Source organism: Phocoena phocoena, chromosome 3, assembly GCF_963924675.1.
Source record: "Phocoena phocoena chromosome 3, mPhoPho1.1, whole genome shotgun sequence".
In the NCBI taxonomy this organism is placed as follows: Eukaryota; Metazoa; Chordata; class Mammalia; order Artiodactyla; family Phocoenidae; genus Phocoena; species Phocoena phocoena.
The window spans coordinates 153,229,991-153,251,208 of NC_089221.1; the positions used below are offsets into that span (position 1 = coordinate 153,229,991).

General features: G+C 38.4%; 1 protein-coding gene across 2 annotated transcripts in view; it reads left to right on the forward strand.

Annotated features, from left to right (window-relative positions):
• The window catches only part of NSD1 (nuclear receptor binding SET domain protein 1), a 129,357-nt gene that overhangs the window by 45,334 nt on the left and 62,805 nt on the right, over window positions 1-21,218 (forward strand). For both annotated transcript variants that reach the window (XM_065874821.1, XM_065874822.1), the window contains exons 3-5: window positions 2,438-2,573; window positions 12,242-12,414; window positions 14,655-17,226. In XM_065874821.1, the coding sequence (XP_065730893.1) occupies window positions 2,438-2,573; window positions 12,242-12,414; window positions 14,655-17,226 (2,881 nt within the window). The remainder of the gene's footprint in view (window positions 1-2,437; window positions 2,574-12,241; window positions 12,415-14,654; window positions 17,227-21,218) is intronic.

A 21,218-nucleotide genomic window follows, 5' to 3' on the forward strand; every position in this document is an offset into this window, starting at 1 on the left:
TTTTTGTCATTGAGTTGTAGGAGCTGTTTGTATATTTTGTAATATAGAGTCACATTGTTTGCAAATATTTTCTCTCATTCCATATGTTGTCTAGGATGTTAACTTTTTGTTGTCATAAATAACTGCTTTAGATATCTTTTTACAGTTCTTTTACTTTTCTGGATTATTTCCTTTGGGTTAAAATATTAGGAGTAGAATTAATAGTTATTTTCATTTTCATTGTTCGTGGTAGAGCAAGTGTTTCTTTCCTGGTTTTATTATGTCTTAGGGTGCTGATGCTGAGTTAACTGACTTGTTTAAGGTGACACAATTTGTGATAGAGTCAGAAGACAGCTCATTACTGCTTTGTGTGCTTCTGTGGCTTCTGGCTTTAAGCAGTGCCACTCATGGTCTTTCTTATCCATCTGTTATTGAAGCCTTGTGTTTTTTGGCTTTACTTCCTGATCACTGATATATTCTTGATATATTACTACTACAATCACTTTGTAGTAGTAATATATGGCAAAGACAGAACCAGTATCATGTTATAGATTGATGATGGCTGAATTTGTCATAAAGCATGTAATAATCATGGGGTTTTATTGTTATTGGGTTAGTAGTTGAGAGTTTGGGATCCTGAGTTGGACTGCCCAGGTTTGAATCCTGTCTCTGCTACCTACTACATAACTATATGACTATAGGCATATAGTAACATAGGAGTAATAATATAGTATCTACCTTAAGAGGATTAAAGGAGGAACAGTGCCTGGTATATAGCAGACATCAAGTAAATGGTAGTATATTTAAAGTCGTTTAGGACTCAGATAAATAAGCAAGTCGATATTTATCAATGATTGCCAAATAAATGATTACAAATCAGATTATATCAGAAATTTATGGGAACCTACTCAAATTGTAGTTTTCAGTACAGGGGCATGTAAAAGAGTTTTCTATCCCATCTTGGTATCATGGTTTTAAAGTTTCAAAGCCAACTAGCTCTGAAGTAATTTTTTTTCTGATAACTTACAGAATGATAGCAGGCAAAAATGGCCCCTTGGGGCTTGCTTTTCAAAAAAAATGTTTTAAAAGTTGTAGTTTCTGTCTCATTTCCGAGTAACTCTATATACGTGAAGAACTAATGACACTATTTTCAATAAGGGTATTCTGTGAGATTTACTTCTCTCTGAATGCACAGTCTTAAAGTTGAATGATAACTTATAAATCATTGAATTGAGCCCAATACTTTGATATCCTTGAACCCCAGGTATTACTCATCATTTTTATTTGAATGATTTCAGTCAATTCATTCAGCATATTCTTTATTGGACACTTAATATGTACTAGGTGGGTACTGTTTTAGGCATTAAGGAGGGACGACTGAGTCTGTGGGAGGAACTCACCAAGCCTTTTTTAGGACATAGCATTTATAGAAAATCATAATATTTGTATGCCCCCTTGGAGTAAATGGAGTAGGTTGTCCTTTGTCCAAGTACCTTAGGTGCTGCTCTTAGCTACCCAGAAACAGCTCAGCACATGTGAACTCCTTTGTGTGGTTTATGGCTGCTGGGGGAGCTCAGTCCTACTAAACACAAAGCCATCTTCCTCTCAGGGCAGGAGACCTCTGTACTGTTGATGCGGTGTTAAAGGCATGGGTATAGGTTTAGAGCTGAGATGGAAGCATTTGGATTGCAGATTAATTAGGTATTATTTTTGGAGAAAAGATGCAGCCAGGGTCTCTGCATTGGATATGTCCAGGGAGCTTGATTCATATTGTGTTGTGCTTGAATGGTATCCCTTGGAGTTGGGCAGTGTACTGTTCTGGATGCAGCCTCTCTTGCATGTCCTGGGAGAAATATGTCAGTTGTGCTGACATTGCCAGAATCTAGCCTGTAGCTTTCAGGATTATTTCAGTAGGCCATTATTGTAAATTAATTAATAAGAATGTCTGTGTTTGAGAAGAATGTAGAGTATCACCTGCAGAAGGGACCACAGTCTCCCCTTCCCCCAGTTTATTGAGATAAAGTTGGCATATGTAGTGGTATCAGAGTCTCTTGACATTGTTAAATTTCTTCCACCCCCCACCCCCCACCCCTGTTGTGTTGTGATCCAAGGACTTGGGCAAAGATATCTTTTCCTTGGGATGATTCTGTTTATCTATTATTTCAGTTTTTAGCTCTTTAAAAATTTGAAATAGCTTATTTATTTTCCTAGAATGTAGGTAGTTTACTTATGTAAAGCAAATGTAAATTGAGAGCTACTACTGACTTTATAAAGTGCTGTGTTATAAATAGTTAAGACAGTAATTTTTAATTGTACTCATTTTGTAATTGTGGTTAAGCTGGAGTGTTTTCATCTAGTATTCATTGGTAATGCTTTCTCAGAAGGCTAGTGGAAAGATGATATGTTGTTTCAAAAGGTTCTGATTTTTATTGATGCCCCATGTTTTGTCTGTCTCAAGTGTCAGCCCAAGAAAAAGGCTACGCCACTGAAGTATGAAGTTGGAGATCTCATCTGGGCAAAATTCAAGAGACGCCCTTGGTGGCCCTGCAGGATTTGTTCTGATCCGTTGATTAACACACACTCAAAAATGAAAGGTAATACTTGCAGTTGATTATACATGATAAAATACAGTATGGAATTATCAACTTGCAGTTTCCGTTAGTAATAATTCATTCTTACCTTTGAGCATTTTGTTAATGAATTGTTATTATGTATTTTATCTTTTCTGGATTTTTTTTAAGGTTTGTTTTATTTTACTCTATGATTTAAAAATTCTCAATTATTCTATCTGTAGATGCCAGAAAATGTTAGGCTTATTAGCTAAAGTCTACATTGTCCAGAATCACTTTTCAGTATATTTATGTTTTTCTACTTCAGTATTCAGGCTTGTATCATTTTTGTTAGTTTTAAAGCTGAAACAGTTATAAAGATTGCTTATAAGTCATTTTGAATTTTAAAGTCTTGATTTAGACTATTCTCTATAGTTACTAAAGTTTGTTACTTATTTGGTTGTTCTGTATGAATCTTACGTGTCTTAACTTTAAAATGGTATAAGATAAGGGCTCAAACTTCATTTTGAGCTCCCTTTTTTCTGTTAAGATAGTTTGTGATTTTATTGTAGTTTTTTTTTTTTTTTTTTTTTTTTTTTTGCCGTACGCGGGCCTCTCACTGTTGTGGCCTCTCCCGTTGCGGAGCACGGGCTCCGGACGAGCAGGCTCAGCGGCCATGGCTCACGGGCCCAGCCGTGCTCCGCGGCATATGGGATCTTCCCGGACCGGGACACGAACCTGTGTCCCCTGCATCGGCAGGCGGACTCTCAACCACTGCGCCACCAGGGAAGCCCTATTGTAGTTTTAATATATGTGTTTTAGGTTTTAAATTGGTTATATACGTGCAAGATTAAAAAAATCTCTGGTCTGCCCCACTCTTTACCTCTCCTTTCAAAAAGTAACCAGCTGTTATTAATGTTTCTTTCTAGACTTCCTTTATGTAAATCCAACTATATAGTTTCATCTCCCTACCACCTTTGATTTAATTTAACGTAAACATAGCATATTGTATGTATGTTCTACAGGTTTTTTTGGGGGGGGGGTGGTTAAAAATTTTATTTATTTAATTAATTTTTATTTTTGGCTGTGTTGGCTCTTCATTGCTGTGCACGGGCTTTCTCTAGTTGTGGTGGGTGGGGGCTATTCTTTGTTGCGGTGTGCGGGCTTCTCATTGCGGTGGCTTCTATTGTTGCGGAGCACGGGCTCTAGGTGCGTGGGCTTAAGTAGTGGTGGCTGACGGGCTCTAGAGCGCAGGCTCAGTAGTTGTGGCACACGGGCTTAGTTGCTCCACGGCATATGGGATCTTCCCGGACCAGGGCTCGAACCCGTGTCCCCTGCATTGGCAGGCGGATTCTTAACCACTGTGCCACCAGGGAAGCCCCTGTTCTACAGTTTTTTCACTTCTTTCACTTTTTGGAGACTTTTCCATTGAAAACTTTTTTTTTTTTAAACAGCTCTATAATTTTCCTCTTTTTGAATATGGTGTACTTTATATAACCATTCCCCTGTTGATGGATATTTAGGTTGTTTCTAATCTTGTGTTAGAAAGATTACACGTAAAATACATACGTATACACATACCCATGTGTGTTTGTGTTCGTACAAAACAGTGCTCTAAATAATAACTGTGTTTCATGTATTCATGTCTATCTGTAGGATAACTTGCCTAAAGTAGTATGTTGGATTTTACTTTATATTTTGAATATTAATAGTGAAGTGCCCGAAGACCTTTATAGTTCACTGTTTAAAGAAAATGATATCAAACTTTGTGACCTGTTTGGACATTTAAATTCTACTAGTAGACAATTCTTTTAGTCCTCCCCCTCTACCCTTCCTATGCCTGTGAGACTGATGGTTTCTTACTCATTGTGATATTCTTTATATGCACTAGTTGGGTCTATGCCATTTGTTCAATAAGTAATAAGTACATTCTATAGGTACTATGCTAGGTATTGGGATCCAGTAATTGGCAAAACATTTTGCTTCCCTTTGTGTATAATTAGAGTCCAGGTAAAGGGTGAAGGTACCAGCAAGTAATCAGACAAATAGTTAACTGAGAGGTGTGTTCAAGGCAAAATATTGATGTACAGTCACTGATATTAGTGGGGGTACCTAACCTGGACTTTTGGTTCAGGGGTAGTCAGGGCCAGTTTTGCTAGTAAAATTATCTTTGATCTGAGACCTGATAGGACAAGTAGGAATTAACCAGGGAAAAAAGATGGTTCCAAGCACAGAAAGTAGTATATGTTCAATCCCTGAAAGGGCTGCCGCCCATAGACTGATGGAAGGTGGTACAATATGAGGCTGGAGAAATAGATATGGGTCAAATCATGCAGCATTTTGTAGACTTCATTAACAATTTTGTATTTTTTCCTAAGAACAATAGGATACCATTAAAGAGCTATGAGCAGAGGGAGATGTGATCTGATTTGTGTTTTTTAAAGTTCACTCTGAGTGCAGTGTGGAAAATGATTTGGAGAGGGACACAAATCAGAGGAGATAATCAAAAGGGTCATTGCAGGGATTATGGTGAGATTATAGTTGTATAATCTGTACAGGGAATGAAGAACTATTTAGGAGATAAAATCTATATGATTTGCTAATGGACAGATAATGAGGAGTGAGGGAGAATGAAGCCTAAGGTTTCTATACCTCAGGCTGGTTCCCAAGTTTTTAGCTTTACCAGTACATACATAGTGTTCTCATTTACTGAGAGCACTGGAACATATATAACTTGGAGGTGACATCTGCTTGTTGATATTAGTCAAAGCCATGGGTAGGGCGTGGATGAGATGGCCTTGGGATAAAACATACGGTGAGATAAAAGGTGGCTCCGAGCAAGCCAACATTTGAGGTCTGTAAGGAGGAGACTTGAGTGTGCAAAAGAGATGGGGGAAAATCAGAGATGGAAGAGAAATACCAGGAGAACATGGTATTGATAGTGACTAGAGTGTTGCTGTTGTTGTTGTTGTTTGCTGCTGCGTGAGGCATGTGGGATCTTAGTTCCCTGACCAGGGATGGAGCCCACGCCCCCTGCAGTGGCAGTGTGGAGTTTTAACCACTGGACCACCAGGGAATTCCCTAATAATTGTTTTTAAAAAGATTCTTCTTAACTTGGTTTATTAGAGCATAGAATTAGTGTGGCTCTTTATAGTACTGAAGGGAACTAATATTTGAATAAACCTATTGTCCTAAAATTCCTACCCATGACTCTGTCTTCCTGACACCTTCCCTTCATAACCACTCTTGGAGGAATCATCAACTTTCTCCACTTCCAGATGGCCACTCGTTTCTGAACGCACTGAAATTTCTCATTCTCTCCTTTTATTCCACTAACCTTGTTCTAAGCAGAGTCATTAGTGACCTGGTAATACAGTGGATACTAGTTTTTAATTTTTTGGTTGTCTGGTGCAGGAAAATTCTTCCTCGTAGTAACTATCTATCTTGTTCTTGACTTTCATGTTCTCTTCTCCTCCTTCTCCTTCTCCTTCTTTTCATCCTTATTAACTCTTGAGTTTTAACTGTCATCAGTAAACTGAATTCATATCCACAGTGCTAGTGTTTCCCCAGGCTTCAAATCTGCATCCCAACTCTATACCTGAAGCTTTCACCAGGAGGTCCTTCAGGCAGTTAAAGTCCGCTTGTTTAAAACTGACCTAATTATTTTCCTCCTCAAACCAGTACTTTCTCTTTCATTTCCTGCCTTAGTGAATAAATTACTGCCACTTAGTCACTTAAACCAAATACCAAGTAGTTACCCTTTCTTCCTTCTTGTGTCCTATACCATTAAGTCTTTTTCCTTTTTTTAAAACAGCTTTATTGAGATGTAATTCATATAGCATACAATTCACCCCTTTAAAGTATACAATTAAGTGGTTTTGGTAAGTCACAGAGTTGTGTAACCAGTAAATTTTAGAACATTTTCACCACCCCAAAAAGAACCCCATGGGGACTTCCCTGGTGGTCCAGTGGGTAAGACTCCATTGCTCCCAATGCAGGGGGCTGGGATCGATCCCTGGTGGGGGAACTAGATCCTGCATGCATGCCACAACTAAGAAGTCCGCATGCCACAACTAAAATAGCCCACGTGCCACAATTATGAGCTGCATACCACAACAAAGATCCTGAGTGCTGAAACTAAGACCCGGCGCAGCCAGATAAATAAATAAATATTTTTTAAAAAAAAAAGAGGAGGAAGAAAAGAAAACCCATGTCCTTTACCTACCTTCCCCCTAATCTTTTTTACCTCCCGTACCCCTTTGCCCTAAGCGACCAGTAGTCGACTTTCTGTCTCTATAGATTTGCCTATTCTGGATATTTAATATAAATGGAATCATATAATATGTCCTTTGTGACTACTTTTTTTACTCAACATAATGTTTTTAAGATCTATCCATGTATCAGTGCTGCATTCCTTTTTTTTTTTTTTTTTGGCTGCGTTGGGTCTTAGTTTTGGCACATAGGATCTTCCTTGAGGCACACGGGATCTGTTGTTGCAGCAGCGTGAGGGCTTCTCTCTAGTTGTGGCCTGCGGGTTTTTCTCTCTCTAGTTGTGGTGTGCGGGCTCCAGGGTGCATGGGCTCCATAGCTGTGGTGTGCAGGGTACAGAGCACATGGGCTCTCCATTGTATGAAATATTATACATGTTTTATTTATAAATTTATCATTTGATGGGCATTTGGACTGTTTCCACTTTTTAGCTATTATGAACAGTGCTGCTGAGAGTATTCATGTATAAGTGTTTATGTGGACATATACTCCCTATCTTTTGGGTTTATACCCAGGAGTGGACTTGCTGGCTCTAATGGTAACTCTGTTTGACTTTTTGAGAGACACACACACACACACACACACACACACACACACACACACACTCACTCACTCATACTCTCCGCCCTGGCCGCACCAGCTTGTGGGATCTTACTTAGTTCCCCAACCGGGGGTGGAATCTGGACCCTGGCAGTGAGAGTGCCGAGTCCTAACCACTGGGCCACTAGGGAATTCCCTGACTTCTTTTTTTTTTTAATTTTTATTTATTTATTTTTGGCTGTGTTGGGTCTTCGTTGCTGCACATAGGCTTTCTCTAGTTGTGGTGAGTGGGGGCTACTCTTCCTTGCGGTGCACAGGTTTCTCATTGCCATGGTTTCTCTTGTTGCAGAGCACGAGCTCTAGGTGCACAGGCTCTAGAGCGCAGGCTCAGTAGTTGTGGTGCACGGCCTTAGTTGCTCCGCGGCATGTGGGATCTTCCTGGACCAGGGCTCAACCTGTGTCCCCTGCATTGGCAGGTGGATTCTTAACCACTGTGACACCAGGGAAGCCCCCTGACTTTTTTTTTTAATTTAAATTTTTAATATAAATTTCAGGTGTACAGCACCACAAGTCTAATTACCATCCATCACCATAGTCTCCCCCGTTCACCCATTTTGCCCATCCCCCTTCCCCTCTGGTAATCATTAATCTGATCTCTGTATATATGAGTTTTTGTTTTATTTTGTTTGTTCACTTGTTATGATTTTTAGATACTACATATGAGTGAAAACATATAGTATTTATCTTTTCTCTGTCCGATTTATTTCACTTGGCAAAATACCTTCAAGGTCCATCAGTATCGCAAATGGCAGGATTTCATCCTTTTGTGGCTGAGTAATACTCCATTGTGTATATATACCATATCTTCTTTATCCGTTCATCCGTCAGTGGATACTTAGGTTGTTTCCATATCTTGGCTGTTATAAATAACGCTTCAGTGAACATAGGGGTGCATATATATATATGTATATATATATATATATATATTTTTTTTAATTAATTAATTTTGGGCTGTGTTGGGTCTTTGTTGCTGCACATGGGCTTTCTCTAGTTGTGGTGCATGGGCTTCTCATTGCAGTGGCTTCTTTTGTTGCAGAGCACGGGCTCTAGGCACATGGGCTTCAGTAGTTGTGGTGCGTGGGCTCAGTAGTTGTGGCATGTGGGCTCTAGAGCGTAGGCTCAGTAGTTGTGGTGCATGGGCTTAGTTGTTCCACGGCATGTGGGATCTTCCTGGACCAGGGCTTGAACCTGTGTCCCCTGCATTGGCAGGTGGATTCTTAACCACTGCACCACCAGGGAAGCTGACATATCTTTTTGAATTAGGGTTTTTGTGTTCTTCAGATAAATACCTGGGAGTGGAAGAGCTAGGTCTGCCAGACTGTTTTGAAAAGCTACTGTACCATTTTACATTCTCATCAGCACTGGATGAGGGTTTTAATCTCTCTATATCCTTACTACCAATTGTTATCTGACATTTTTTTGTGGTAAAAAATATATGTAACATAATTTTATCATATTATCCATTTTTAAGTTTATAGTTTAGTGGCATTAAGTAAATTAACATTTTTGTGCAATTATTACCACTATCCATCTCCAGAACTTTTTCATATTCCGAAACTGAAACTCTGTTAACAATTTAACAATAACCTTCAGTCCCTGGTAAATGTTGTATTACGTGTATCATTCATTTGCAAGACTCAATAATTCCATTGATGTATAATGTTCAATAATGTTCCATTTTGTTCATGCTTTCATCCTCCAGTGGACATTTGGGTTGCTTTCACCTTTTGGCTATTGTGAATAATGCTGCTGTAAACATTGGTGTTCAAGTATCTTTTCTATCTGACTTTTTTTTTACATTTAATTTAATTTAATTTAATTATTATTATTTTTTAACATCTTTATTGGAATATAATTGCTCTACAATGGTGTGCTGGTTTCTGTTTTATCACAAAGTGAATCAGCTACACATATACATATGTTCCCATATCTCTTCCCTCTTGCGTCTCCCACCCTCCCTATCCCACCCCTCTAGGTGGTCATATTCTATCTGACTTTTAATTAATATCTAGTCCTTTTGATTTGTCTTCTTAAAAAAATCTTTCATATTTTGTTCTTTTAATTCCCATTGCTACCACCTTAGTTTAGGTTTTAGTCATCTTGAGTATATACTATTTTGGTAATCTCTGGTCTCCTGAGTTTCCTCTCTGTTTCCTGTTAAATGTGTTATTCAGAGGTCAAGGAGATTTATCTTTCTAAGATGGAAAACTGAGCCTGTGGTTCCACAGTTTAAATGAGGTTCAGGGCCAACAGGATAATGGTCAAACTGTTAACATGGAGGGTCTTAGTGTGGCACATGGGATCTCAGTTCCCTGACCAGGGATTGAACCTGTGCCCCCTGTGTTGGAAGCGCAGTTTTTTTTTTTTTTACATCTTTATTAGAGTATAATTGCTTTACAATGGTGTGCTAGTTTCTGCTTTATAACAAAGTGAATCAGTTATACATATACATATGTTCCCATATCTCTTCCCTCTTGTGTCTAGAAGCGCAGTCTTAACCACCGACCACCAGGGAAGTCCCAGTGGTCAAACTCTTAACATGGTATCCAAGCTGTTCAGGTCTGGCCACTGCTTACCTGCTTAGTTTCCCTTTCCTTCCACTTTATGATTTAGTGTTCTGAACTACTTGCAGTTCCTAGCTATTTCATTCGTTTTATTCATTCATGTCTTTGAGGGTTCTGGACCCTTATATAGGAATTCTCCCCTCAACAAACTGTTTACCTTTAAATTTTCTGCTCAGGTGTCCCATTTGTCCTCCAGTTAATGATTTTTCACTTTGAAAAAAGTGAATGTTAACAACTGAGTGTCCATCGATAGATGAATAGGTAATGAAAATGTGGTATATATACATAATTGAATATTATTCAGCCATACCAAAGAACGAAACCTTGCTATTTGTGACAACGTGGATGTACCTGGTGGGCATTTTACTAAGTGAAATAAATCAGAGAACATATAAATACTGTATGATCTTACTTATATGTGCAATCTAAAAAAACCAAAATTGAAAAAACAAAACCAAGTTCATGGATACTGAGAACAGACTGGAGGAGCAAAATGGGTGAAGGGGGTCAAAAGTTATAAACTTCCATTTATAAAAGAAATAAGTCACATGGATGTAATGTACAGCATGGCAACTATAGTTAATACTGTATTGTATATTTGAAAGTTGCTAAGAGAGTAGATCTTAAAAGATCTCATCACAAGAAAATATCTTTTTATAACTACGTGTGGTGACGGGTGTTGACTAGACATTGTGGGGGTCATTTTGCAATATATATAAATACCGAATCATTATGTTGTATACCTGAAACTAATGTTATCCGTCAGTTATATCTCAATTTTAAAAAATGCCATCACCAATAGATACTATCAAATGGTAAAATGTAGTGTACTCAAGACATACTTGAAAAATTTTTAAAAAAATGAATGGTCATGTTATCGCAATTAGCATGCTGTTTTACTGTAATCTCTTTATACTGTACATCTCTTACCCACCAGGCAATGAGTTCTTTTCAGTCCTCTGTATAGTGCTGGGACGTCATAAATGTTCAGTCTGTGTTAGTTGAATTTACTTATTTATGGGAGAATGATTTACTTTTCAGACTGACTTTAAGAACCTGTGTGTGTGTGTGTGTGTGTGTGTGTGTGTGTGTGTGTGTGTGTGTATACACATACACACATTTAATCCCCCTTTATAGGTGGTTTCTATTGAAGTGTTTAATTTAGTAGGTAGAGACTAAGGAGTTCAGGTTTTTTTGTTTGTTTTTTTTTACAGAACTTGTTTTTAAAATGTACAATACAAAATTTTACCAGGTTGTAATTCAGTGTGAGTTAAAGTGAATTTTTATATAAAATGATTTCCTTTTCTAAATAGAGACAAATCATTACACCTGTGTAGCCCTGACTATATTTCTTTTGTGACATTTTTTACTGGTATGAAAGATGGTAAGTGTGTAGAAGATAACATATACTAGGTAAATTTGATTATAATCTTTTCTGGATGAGATTTGTATTTTTATTTTTGGTAATTGTATGCATAGAACTTTGGACAGCCAAGAAACTATAGAATAAGTGGATTTTTGGTGGGGAGGGGGCTGTTGAGATTTCCTTTTTTAAAAAAAATTTCTGTAGTTTGAAATATCAAGTTTCACTTTCTCTGCAAAACCAGTGTTTCACTCTGAATTTTCTCTGTCTGAAGTCGTTGGATTTATTATTCTGTCTATAAAATGGAGATTATACTACTTATTTTTTAGAGTTCATTGTTGTGAAGAATACATGCAAAGCACCTAGTATAGTACCTTGCCCAGAGTAGCTATGTCATAAATGTTAGCACATCATACGTGGCATGGTGTTGAAACATTTCTTCCTCCTTGTATTTTAGCATAATGTTTTAAGAGTTTATTTGGTGGTTAGTTCTTGTTGATTATTATATTTGTGATGCTGTGGCTTATCATATGCCTTTTGTGATTTCTGGTAATGAGGGTATACAATTTTATAGATTAATGGTAGAAAAAACTTAGTTATATTAATTTGTTATATGATTAGCTAATCAACCTCCAACTGGTTTGGAATATATAGCATATCATCAGACCAAACCATTAAATTCTTTCATTACACTCTTAACCATTTTCTTGTCACATAAATTGAAAATTGAAAATTTACCTTCTATCTGACCTACTTCAGAGTTTCCTGTTCTGTAGGTTTTTTAGCTTGTTGAGTTTTTATTTTAGTTTAGTTTTAAGTGAAAAGAGGCTTCTTTGGCCACTGCTATGTGGCTGTTCTCTTGATGATGAATATCAATTTTTTAAAGCAATGACACTGTGGTTTTTATTTTTATCTAGTTTCCAACCGGAGGCCCTATCGACAGTACTACGTGGAGGCTTTTGGAGATCCTTCTGAGAGAGCCTGGGTGGCTGGAAAAGCAATCGTCATGTTTGAAGGCAGACATCAATTTGAAGAGCTACCTGTCCTTAGGAGAAGAGGGAAGCAGAAAGAAAAAGGATATAGGCATAAGGTATTAAAAAAAAAAAAAGCCTCTCAAATTATCTTCTTGGGGGTAGGTAGGGAGGGTTTACAGGATCAATCAAAGGAAGAAGTATTATATTTTTGGAATATAAGTTATTTCCTTTGGTAGTAGGATGTTGGTGAGAAAATTGGCAGAAAGCAAGTTTTTTTGCAGGGATGAGATGGGGCTAGCCTTCCAAATATTTATACTCAATTTTTTGAGAAATGATTTCAGTTAACTTCTGCCATGTCACTTAGATGTGATAGTAAAAAAAAGGCATGATCAGTCATCTTTGGTTATATCTGATGTAAGAAGAAAATGATCATCAAAATGAAATATTCTACTTTTCACTCTCTGGATTAATTATTTCTCTTAAAAATGAGAAAGATAAGACTTTAAACATTTTTGTTTTGTTTGTTGTTTTGGTTTTTGTGTGTGGTGTTAAGGCTTAAGCAGTTTCAAACCTGGTTATATTTTAATAAAGAACGTGATGTTCTTGTTTCATTTACGTGATGTGTTAAAGTTTTGGCTGTTTCTTTTGATACTCCTTTATAGTCTATTCTAGAAGAGGAAATAGTTCCTCTTAGATTTGTGTTTCAGACTTTTAGACTATTTTATAAGAATCACAGTTAGGATAATTTTTAGTCAGTATGCAGTCCCTGCTATTTCCAACTGGAGTTCCTTCCTCTGTAAAACTAATGTAATAATATGTACCTTGTCAAACTGTTGTGAGGATTAGAAATAAATGCTTTATATGTCATACGTCTGATGCTCTGAAACAACTAGTGTGTGCTATTGCTGGATAGAATAGAAGAGGATAACTTTATCCTTTCTAATACTTTGGGTGGTTGGTGGTGGGGAGGTGTCAGAATTTTTGTGTCAAGCCTTTAACTATGTAGATTAACCAACCCCCTTTTCAGAGGAGTTCTCTAGGGCTTTCAGGTTCTGGAAAATTGATTTACTATGGTCATAGTTAGAAAGTCAATGGGTGTGTGTTTGTGTGTAAAGTAAACCAGATGATCAGTTTATTGCTTTATAAGAGGAGGCTTCCTGTCTAGTGGCCTTAATTTTTACATGGTCAGCAGAACATGACCTTTCACAAGTATTAAAGTGTTTGTGAACACTAACTGATAGAACCTTGACTGATATTTACTGTATGAAGCCAGGGAGGGAAATAAGAGTCTTGAAAATTAGGTATATTTCACAGAGCCTCAATGTCCTTATGCTGTGAGGAATCAAGAAAAGAGCATATGTAACTTGTCATACATCCAGGGTGTATTGATGTCTCTGGACTACATGTTTAAGCCCAGGACACTGCTTGGTTATAATCCAGATTTAAAAGAAAATTAATTAATTAATTATTTTGCTGCGTTGGGTCTTTGTTGCTGTGCGCGGGCTTTCTCTAGTTGTGGCGAGTGGGGGCTCCTCTTCGTTGCGGTATGCGGGCTTCTCATTGTGGTGGTTTCTTTTGTTGCAGAGCACAGGCTCTAGGTCCACGGGCTTCAGTAGTTGTGGCGTGCGGGCTTAGTAGTTGTGGCACATGGGCTTAGTTGCTCCGCGGCATGGGGGATCTTCCAGAACCAGGGATCGAACCCCTATCCCCTGCATTGGCAGGCGGATTCTTAACCACTGCACCACCAGGGAAGTCCTTATAATCCAGATTGTATGTAACATGTATAGAAGAATCTTGATTAGCCAAGGACCTGGTGATAACCAGAGTTCCAAATTTCATTTCTTCTAGGGCAGGTCTGCCTTACTCATTTCTCCAGTCCTAGTTTTTCCACATGCATCTCCTTTCTTCAGCCTTTTGCTTTCTCTTTTATGTAACTGAGCAAGTGCTTGGCCTTCATAAGTCAGGAAGGAAATCTTTATTCTAAGGTTGGAGGGGTAAGTAGGAGTGGTCTGGTTATTCCTTGATTTAGTAATATAATGTTGATTAGTAATGTAATGTTGTAGTCTAATTTATGGTGCCCTCTTTTGTGCTTTTAATGGTAAGGGGAGTGGAGGGTTTATGGGATCAATCTTTCTCCAGTGATAGATCTTAGTGGTAGAAGTTAGTGTTGAGGAATCCCCATTAGCTAAGTTCTGGGTGAACTGTGGGTGTTAACCACCTGGCAGTCCCATAAAAGAGCCTTGAAGAAGCACAAGGCTTGGAAAAGCTTCTGATTTGAGAGGTGTTCACTGATCATCTGCCTGTTTCCCCTTCTATTTCTTAGACTAGTGATAATCTTTTTCTCTTTAAATTTAAGGTTCCTCAGAAAATTTTGAGTAAATGGGAAGCCAGTGTTGGTCTTGCTGAGCAGTACGATGTTCCCAAAGGGTCGAAGAACCGAAAGTGTGTCACCAGTTCACTCAAGTTGGACAGTGAGGAGGATATGCCGTTTGAGGACTGTACAAATGACCCTGAATCAGAACATGACCTGTTGCTTAATGGCTGCTTGAAATCTCTGGCTTTTGACTCTGAACATTCTGCAGATGAGAAGGAAAAACCTTGTGCTAAGTCTCTAGCCAGAAAGAGCTCTGATAATCCAAAAAGGACTAGTGTGAAAAAGGGCCACATGCAATTTGAAGCACATAAGGAAGAACGGAGGGGAAAGATTCCAGAGAACCTTGGCCTAAACTTTATTTCTGGGGATGTATCTGATAAGCAGGCCTCTAATGAACTCTCCCGGATAGCAAACAGCCTCACAGGGCCCAGCTCTGCCCCAGGAAGTTTCCTATTTTCTTCTTGTGCAAAAAACACTGCAAAGAAAGAATTTGAGACTTCAAATTGTGACTCTTTACTGGGCTTGTCTGAGGGTGCCTTGCTCTCTAAACGTTCTGGGGAGAAGAAGAAACTCCAGCGAGGTCTGGTGTGTAGTTCAAAAGTGCAGCTCTGCTATATTGGAGCAGGTGATGAAGAAAAGCGAAGTGATTCCATTAGTATCTGTACCACTTCTGATGATGATGGAAGCAGTGATCTGGATCCCGTAGATCATAGTTCAGAGTCTGATAACAGTGTCCTTGAAATTGCAGATGCTTTCGATAGAACAGAGAACATGTTACCTGTGCAGAAAAATGAAAAGGTAAAGTATTCTAGGTATCCTGCCACGAACACTAAGGTAAAAGCAAAGCAGAAGACCCTCATTACTAACTCACACACAGACCACTTGATGGATTGTACCAAGACAGTAGAGCCTGGAACTGAGACGTCTCAGGTTAATCTCTCTGATCTTAAAGTATCAACTCTTGTCCGAAAACCCCAATCAGATTTTAGAAATGATGGTCTTTCTCCAAAATTTAACACACCATCAAGTATTTCCAGTGAGAACTCAATAATAAAAGGTGGGGCTACAAATCAAGCTCTGTTACATTCGAAAAGCAAACAGCCCAAGATCCGAAGTATCAAGTGCAAACATAAAGAAAACCCAGTTGTAGTAGAACCGCCTGTTGCAGATGAGGACTGCAGTTTGAAATGCTGCTCTTCTGATACCAAAGGCTCTCCTTTGGCCAGCATTTCCAAAAGTGGGAAAGTGGATGGGCTAAAACTACTGAGCAACATGCATGAGAAAACCAGGGATTCGAGTGACATAGAAACAGCAGTGGTGAAACACGTTCTGTCAGAGTTGAAAGAACTCTCTTATAGATCCTTAAGTGAAGATGTCAGTGACTCCGGAATGTCAAAGCCATCAAAACCATTACTTTTTTCTTCTGCCTCTGGTCAGAATCATATACCTATTGAACCAGACTACAAATTCAGTACATTACTAATGATGTTGAAAGATATGCATGATAGTAAGACCAAGGAGCAACGGTTAATGACTGCTCAGAACTTGGTCTCTTATCGGAGTCCTGGTCTTGGGGACTGTTCTACCAGTAGTCCTGTGGGGGCTTCTAAGGTCTTGGTTTCAGGAGGTTCCACTCACAATTCAGAAAAAAATGGAGATGGCACTCAGGATCCAGTCCGTCCTAGCCCTAGTGGGGGTGACTCTGCACTGTCTGGGGAGCTATCTACCTCCCTATCTGGCTTGGTGTCCGATAAAAGAGACCTCCCTGCTTCTGGCAAAAATCGTTCAAACTGTATTACTAGGCGCAACTGTGGTCGATCAAAGCCATCCAAATTACGAGATGGTTTTTCAACCCAGATGGGAAAGAACACAGTGAACCGTAAAGCCTTAAAGACAGAGCGCAAAAGAAAACTGAACCAGCTTCCAGCTGTGACTCTTGAGGCTGCACTGCAGGGAGACAGAGAGAGTAGGGGTTCAGAGAATAGCTCCTCCAGAGGTGAGGCAGAAGACCCTGGTAAAGAAGAACCCCTTCAATTAATGGGCCATTTAACAAGTGAAGATGGTACCCATTTTTCCAGTGTTAATTTTGATAATAAAGTCAACCAGTCTGACCCTGATAAAGTTCCTGAAAAAGACCCCTCTTTTGAAAACAGAAAAGGGACAGAGCTGGAGTCTGAAATGATTAGTGAGAATGATGAACCCACTAGTGTAAATCAAGTGGTGCCTAAAAAGCGGTGGCAGCGTTTAAACCAAAGGCGCACTAAACCTCGTAAGCGCACTAACAGATTTAGGGAGAAAGAAAACTCTGAGGGTGCCTTTGGGGTCTTGCTTCCTGCTGACCCTGTAAAGAAGGGAGATGAGTTCCCAGAACAGAGACCTCCTCCTTCGACGAACATACTAGAGGATGCACTGACAGATCCAAATCATGCCGACTGCTTAGATTCAGCTGGGCCACGGTTGAAAGTTTGTGATAAATCCAGTGCCAGCAATGAAGAGGTGGAAAAGGAGCCAGGAATTCCCAGTTTGACCCCTCAGCCTGAGCTCCCTGAACCAGGTAAGGACTCCTGACTGTGAAAGAAAGGGACTAGAGGAAGTGATAATGATACCCTTCTGAAGTTGGTCTGTTTTCATGGAAGGCCTAAGTCTAAGTTGGGAGGGAAGGATTATCACTTGAAGAGAAGAAAGGACTTTATGTAGAAGGATCTGAATTTTGAGGACCAGGTTTCCATATACTTTCAGAAATTGTTTTACCAAGAAGCTCTTTTTTCTTTTGCTTTTAGTAAGTCTCAAGAACATTTTGTTCCTGCTCCCCATTTCCTACCTTTTTCAATCTGTGAACTTTTGGGGACTCAATTTGGTATTGTAAGTATTTGAGAGGCTCTGAGCCTAAGACTAAAATCTAGTTAGTTTACAGAAAGCAAATAGATTTTAATGAACGTCAGGCTGTCTTGGACTACAACTTAAGGAAGGTCCTCCTGTTATGTAGACAAAGGGGATGTGCTTTTGAAAAAATGTAAGTGTTCTGTAGTACTTATTTGAAGGCCTTAGATGTCTTGCATCCCTTCTGGAATGGGGTTTGAGAATAAATTTTTAAAAATCTGAAGTACCAGGGTATCCTTCCTTAGCAGCAGAGGGAAAACAGCAGGAGTCTTTCAAAATATAATATTATACAATATTGTTATTGAGGATAAAACTGCCTTTCCTTAAACATAAGTTTTCAATGTTGTTTACCATAGTAGATTCTAACAGCTTTATTGAAACATAATTCACTGACCATAAAATTCACCTGTTGAAAGTTTATATACTTCAGTGGTTTTTTAGTATACTCAGAGACTTGTGCATCCATAAACATGATTAATTTTGGAACATTTGCATCACCCCAAAAAGAAACCTTGTACCCTTTATCAATCTCCCTTCATTTCTCCCCAATCTATAGATTTGCCTGTTCTGTACATTTCATGTAAATGGAATCATACAATATGTGGTACTTTGTTTTTTTTTTACTTAGCATGTGTATCAACGCTTTATTTTTATTGTGGTAAAAAACACATGAATTCACCCTCTGAACAAGTTTAAAGTGTATATTACAGTATTAACTGTATGCACATTGTTGTATGACACCATTTATTGAAGAGGCTATCTTTTCCGCATTGTAAAGTCTTAGCACCCTTGTCAAAGATAATTTGACCATACATGTAAGGGTTTGTTTCTGGGCCCTCTGTTTTGTTCCATTATCTATGTTTGTCTTCATGGTAATATCATATTGTTTTTTTTTGTTTTTAATTACACTTATTTATTTATTTTTTTGGCTGTGTTGGGTCTTTGTTGCTGCACGCAGGCTTTTCTCTAGTTGCGGCGAGCAGGGGCTACTCTTCGTTGCGGTGCATGGGCTTCTCATTGGGTGGCTTCTCTTGTTGCAGAGCACGGGCTCTAGGCACATAGGCTTCAGTAGTTGTGGCACTTGGGCTCAGTAGTTGTGGCTCGCTGGCTCTAGAGTGCAGGCTCAGTAGTTGTGGCACACGGGCTTAGTTGCTCCACGGCATGTGGGATCTTCCCAGACCAGGGCTCGAACCTGTGTCCCCTGCATTGGCAGGTGGATTCTTAACCACTGTGCCACCAGGGAAGTCCTATCACATTGTTTTGATTACTGTAGCTTTGTAACATGTTTTGAAAACACAGTGTGTGAGTCCTCCATCTTTGTTCTTTGTCAAGATTATTTTGACTATTTGGGGTCCTTTGAGATTTCGTGTGAATTTTAGGATGTCTTTTTTCTATTTCTGCAAAACATGCCATTGGGATTTTGATAGAGCAGTGAATCTGAAGATCGCTTGAGTAGTATGGACATTTTGTTAATGTTAAGTCTTTGAATCCATGAACACAGGATGTCTTTCCATTTATTTGTGTTTTTAATTTCTTTCAGCAATATTTTATAGTTTAAGTATCCAACTCTTTCACTTCCTTGGTTAAGTTTATTCCTAAGTGTTTTTGTTCTTTTTTATGCTATTAAAAGTGGGATTGTTTTCTTAATTTCCTTTTTGAATTGTTCATTATTAGTGTGTAGAAACAACTGATTTTTAAAATTTATTTATTTATTTATTTATTTATTTATTTATGGCTGTGTTGGGTCTCCGTTGCTGTGCGTGGGCTGTCTCTAGTTGCGGTGAGCAGGGGCCACTCTTCGTTGAGGTACGCGGGCTTCTCATTGCACTGGTTTCTCTTGTTGCAGAGCATGGGCTCTAGGTGCGTGGGCTTCAGTAGTTGTGACATGTGGGCTCAGTAGTTGTGGCTCATGGGCTCTAGAGTACATGCTCAGTAGTTGGGGAGGATGGGCTTAGTTGCTCCGCAGCATGTGGAATCTTTCCAGACCAGGGCTCAAACCTGTGTCCCCTGCATTGGCAGGCAGATTTTTAACCACTGTGGAAGTCCCACAAGTGATTTTTGAATGTTGATTTTTTTACTGAATCCATTTATTATTCTTACAGCTTTTTTGTGGAATCTTCAGGGTTTTCTTTACATTAGGTCATGCCATCTCTGAACAGAGATCATTTTACTTTTCCCTTTCCAATTTGGATGCCTTTTATTTCTAATTCTTGCCTAATTGGACTTCTAGTATTGTGTTAAATAGAAGTGTCAAGAATGGGCATTCTAGCCTGTTCCTTATCTTAGAGAAAAAGCTTTCAGTCTTTCACCATGGACTGTCGTGTTAGCTGTGGGATTTTCATAAATGACCTTTATTTTAGATTATTTCCTTCTGTTCCTCGTTGAGTGTTTTTTATCAGGAAAATGTGTTGAATTTAGTCAAGCCTTTTCTTCATCAATTGAGATGGTCATGTGATTTTCTTCCTTCTTTTAATGTGTTGTATTACATTTATTGATTTTTGTATGTTGAACCATCCTTCCATCCCAGGAATGAGTCCCACTTGGTCATGGTGTATAATCCTTTTAAAGTGCTGCTGTTGAATTCAGTTTGCTAATTTGGTGAGAATTTTTGTGTAAGTGTTCATAAGGGATATTGGTATGTCTTTTTTTTTTAATTTTTTTTATTAACATGTATTTGTCTGGCTCCCCCCTCTTCCATTTTTTGGAAGAGTTTGAGAAGGCTCGGCATTAATTCTTATTTAAATGCTTGGTAGAATTCTCTAGTGGAGGCATCTGATCCTGGGGCTCTTCTTTCTTGGGAAGTTTTTGATGACTGATTTAATCTCCTTACTACAGGTTTTCTATTTCTTCATGATTGAGTCTGGGTGGATTGCATGTTTCTAGAAATTTATCCAACTCTTGTAGGTTATCCAATTTGTTTGCGTATAATTGTTCATAGTAGACTCTTAAAATTCTGTTTCTGTGGCTTCCATTGAAATGTCTTCTCTAATTTCTGGTTTTCATTATTTGTGTCTCCCTCGCTCTCTCCATCTAGCTAAAGGCTTGTCAATTTTGTTGATTTTTAAAAAACAAACTTAGTTTTGTTTGTATTTTTAAAAAATTCTCTATTTTGTTTATTTCTGCTCTAATATTTATTACTTCTTTCCCTTTGCAAATAAACTTTGTGCTTATTCTTTTTCTTATTCCTTGAGTGTAAAGTTAGGTTGTTGATTTGAGGTCTTTTTTCTTTATGTATGCACTTCGTGCTGTAAACTTCCCTTTTAGTACTTCTTTTTGCTACATCCCGTAAGTTTTAGTATATTGTGTTATTGTTTCCATTTATCTCAGAGTATGTTCTGATTTGAGGGAGGAGATTTCTTCTCTGACCAATTTGTTGTTCAAGAGTGTTAATTTCCGCATATTTGTGAATTTTTTATTTCCCAACTGCTCTTCATTTTTAATTTCAGTCCATTGTGATTGGAAAAGATAACTTGGTATGATTTCAGTATTTTTAAATTTGTTAAGACTTGTTTTGTGATCTATTATGTGATCTGTCTTGGAAAATGTTCCCTGTGTGTTTGAGAACAATGTGTATTCTGCTGCTATAAGGTTGAGTGTTCTGTATTTGCCTGTTAGGTCAGATTGGTCTACAGTGATGTTCAAGTTCTGTGTTTTTCATATTGATCT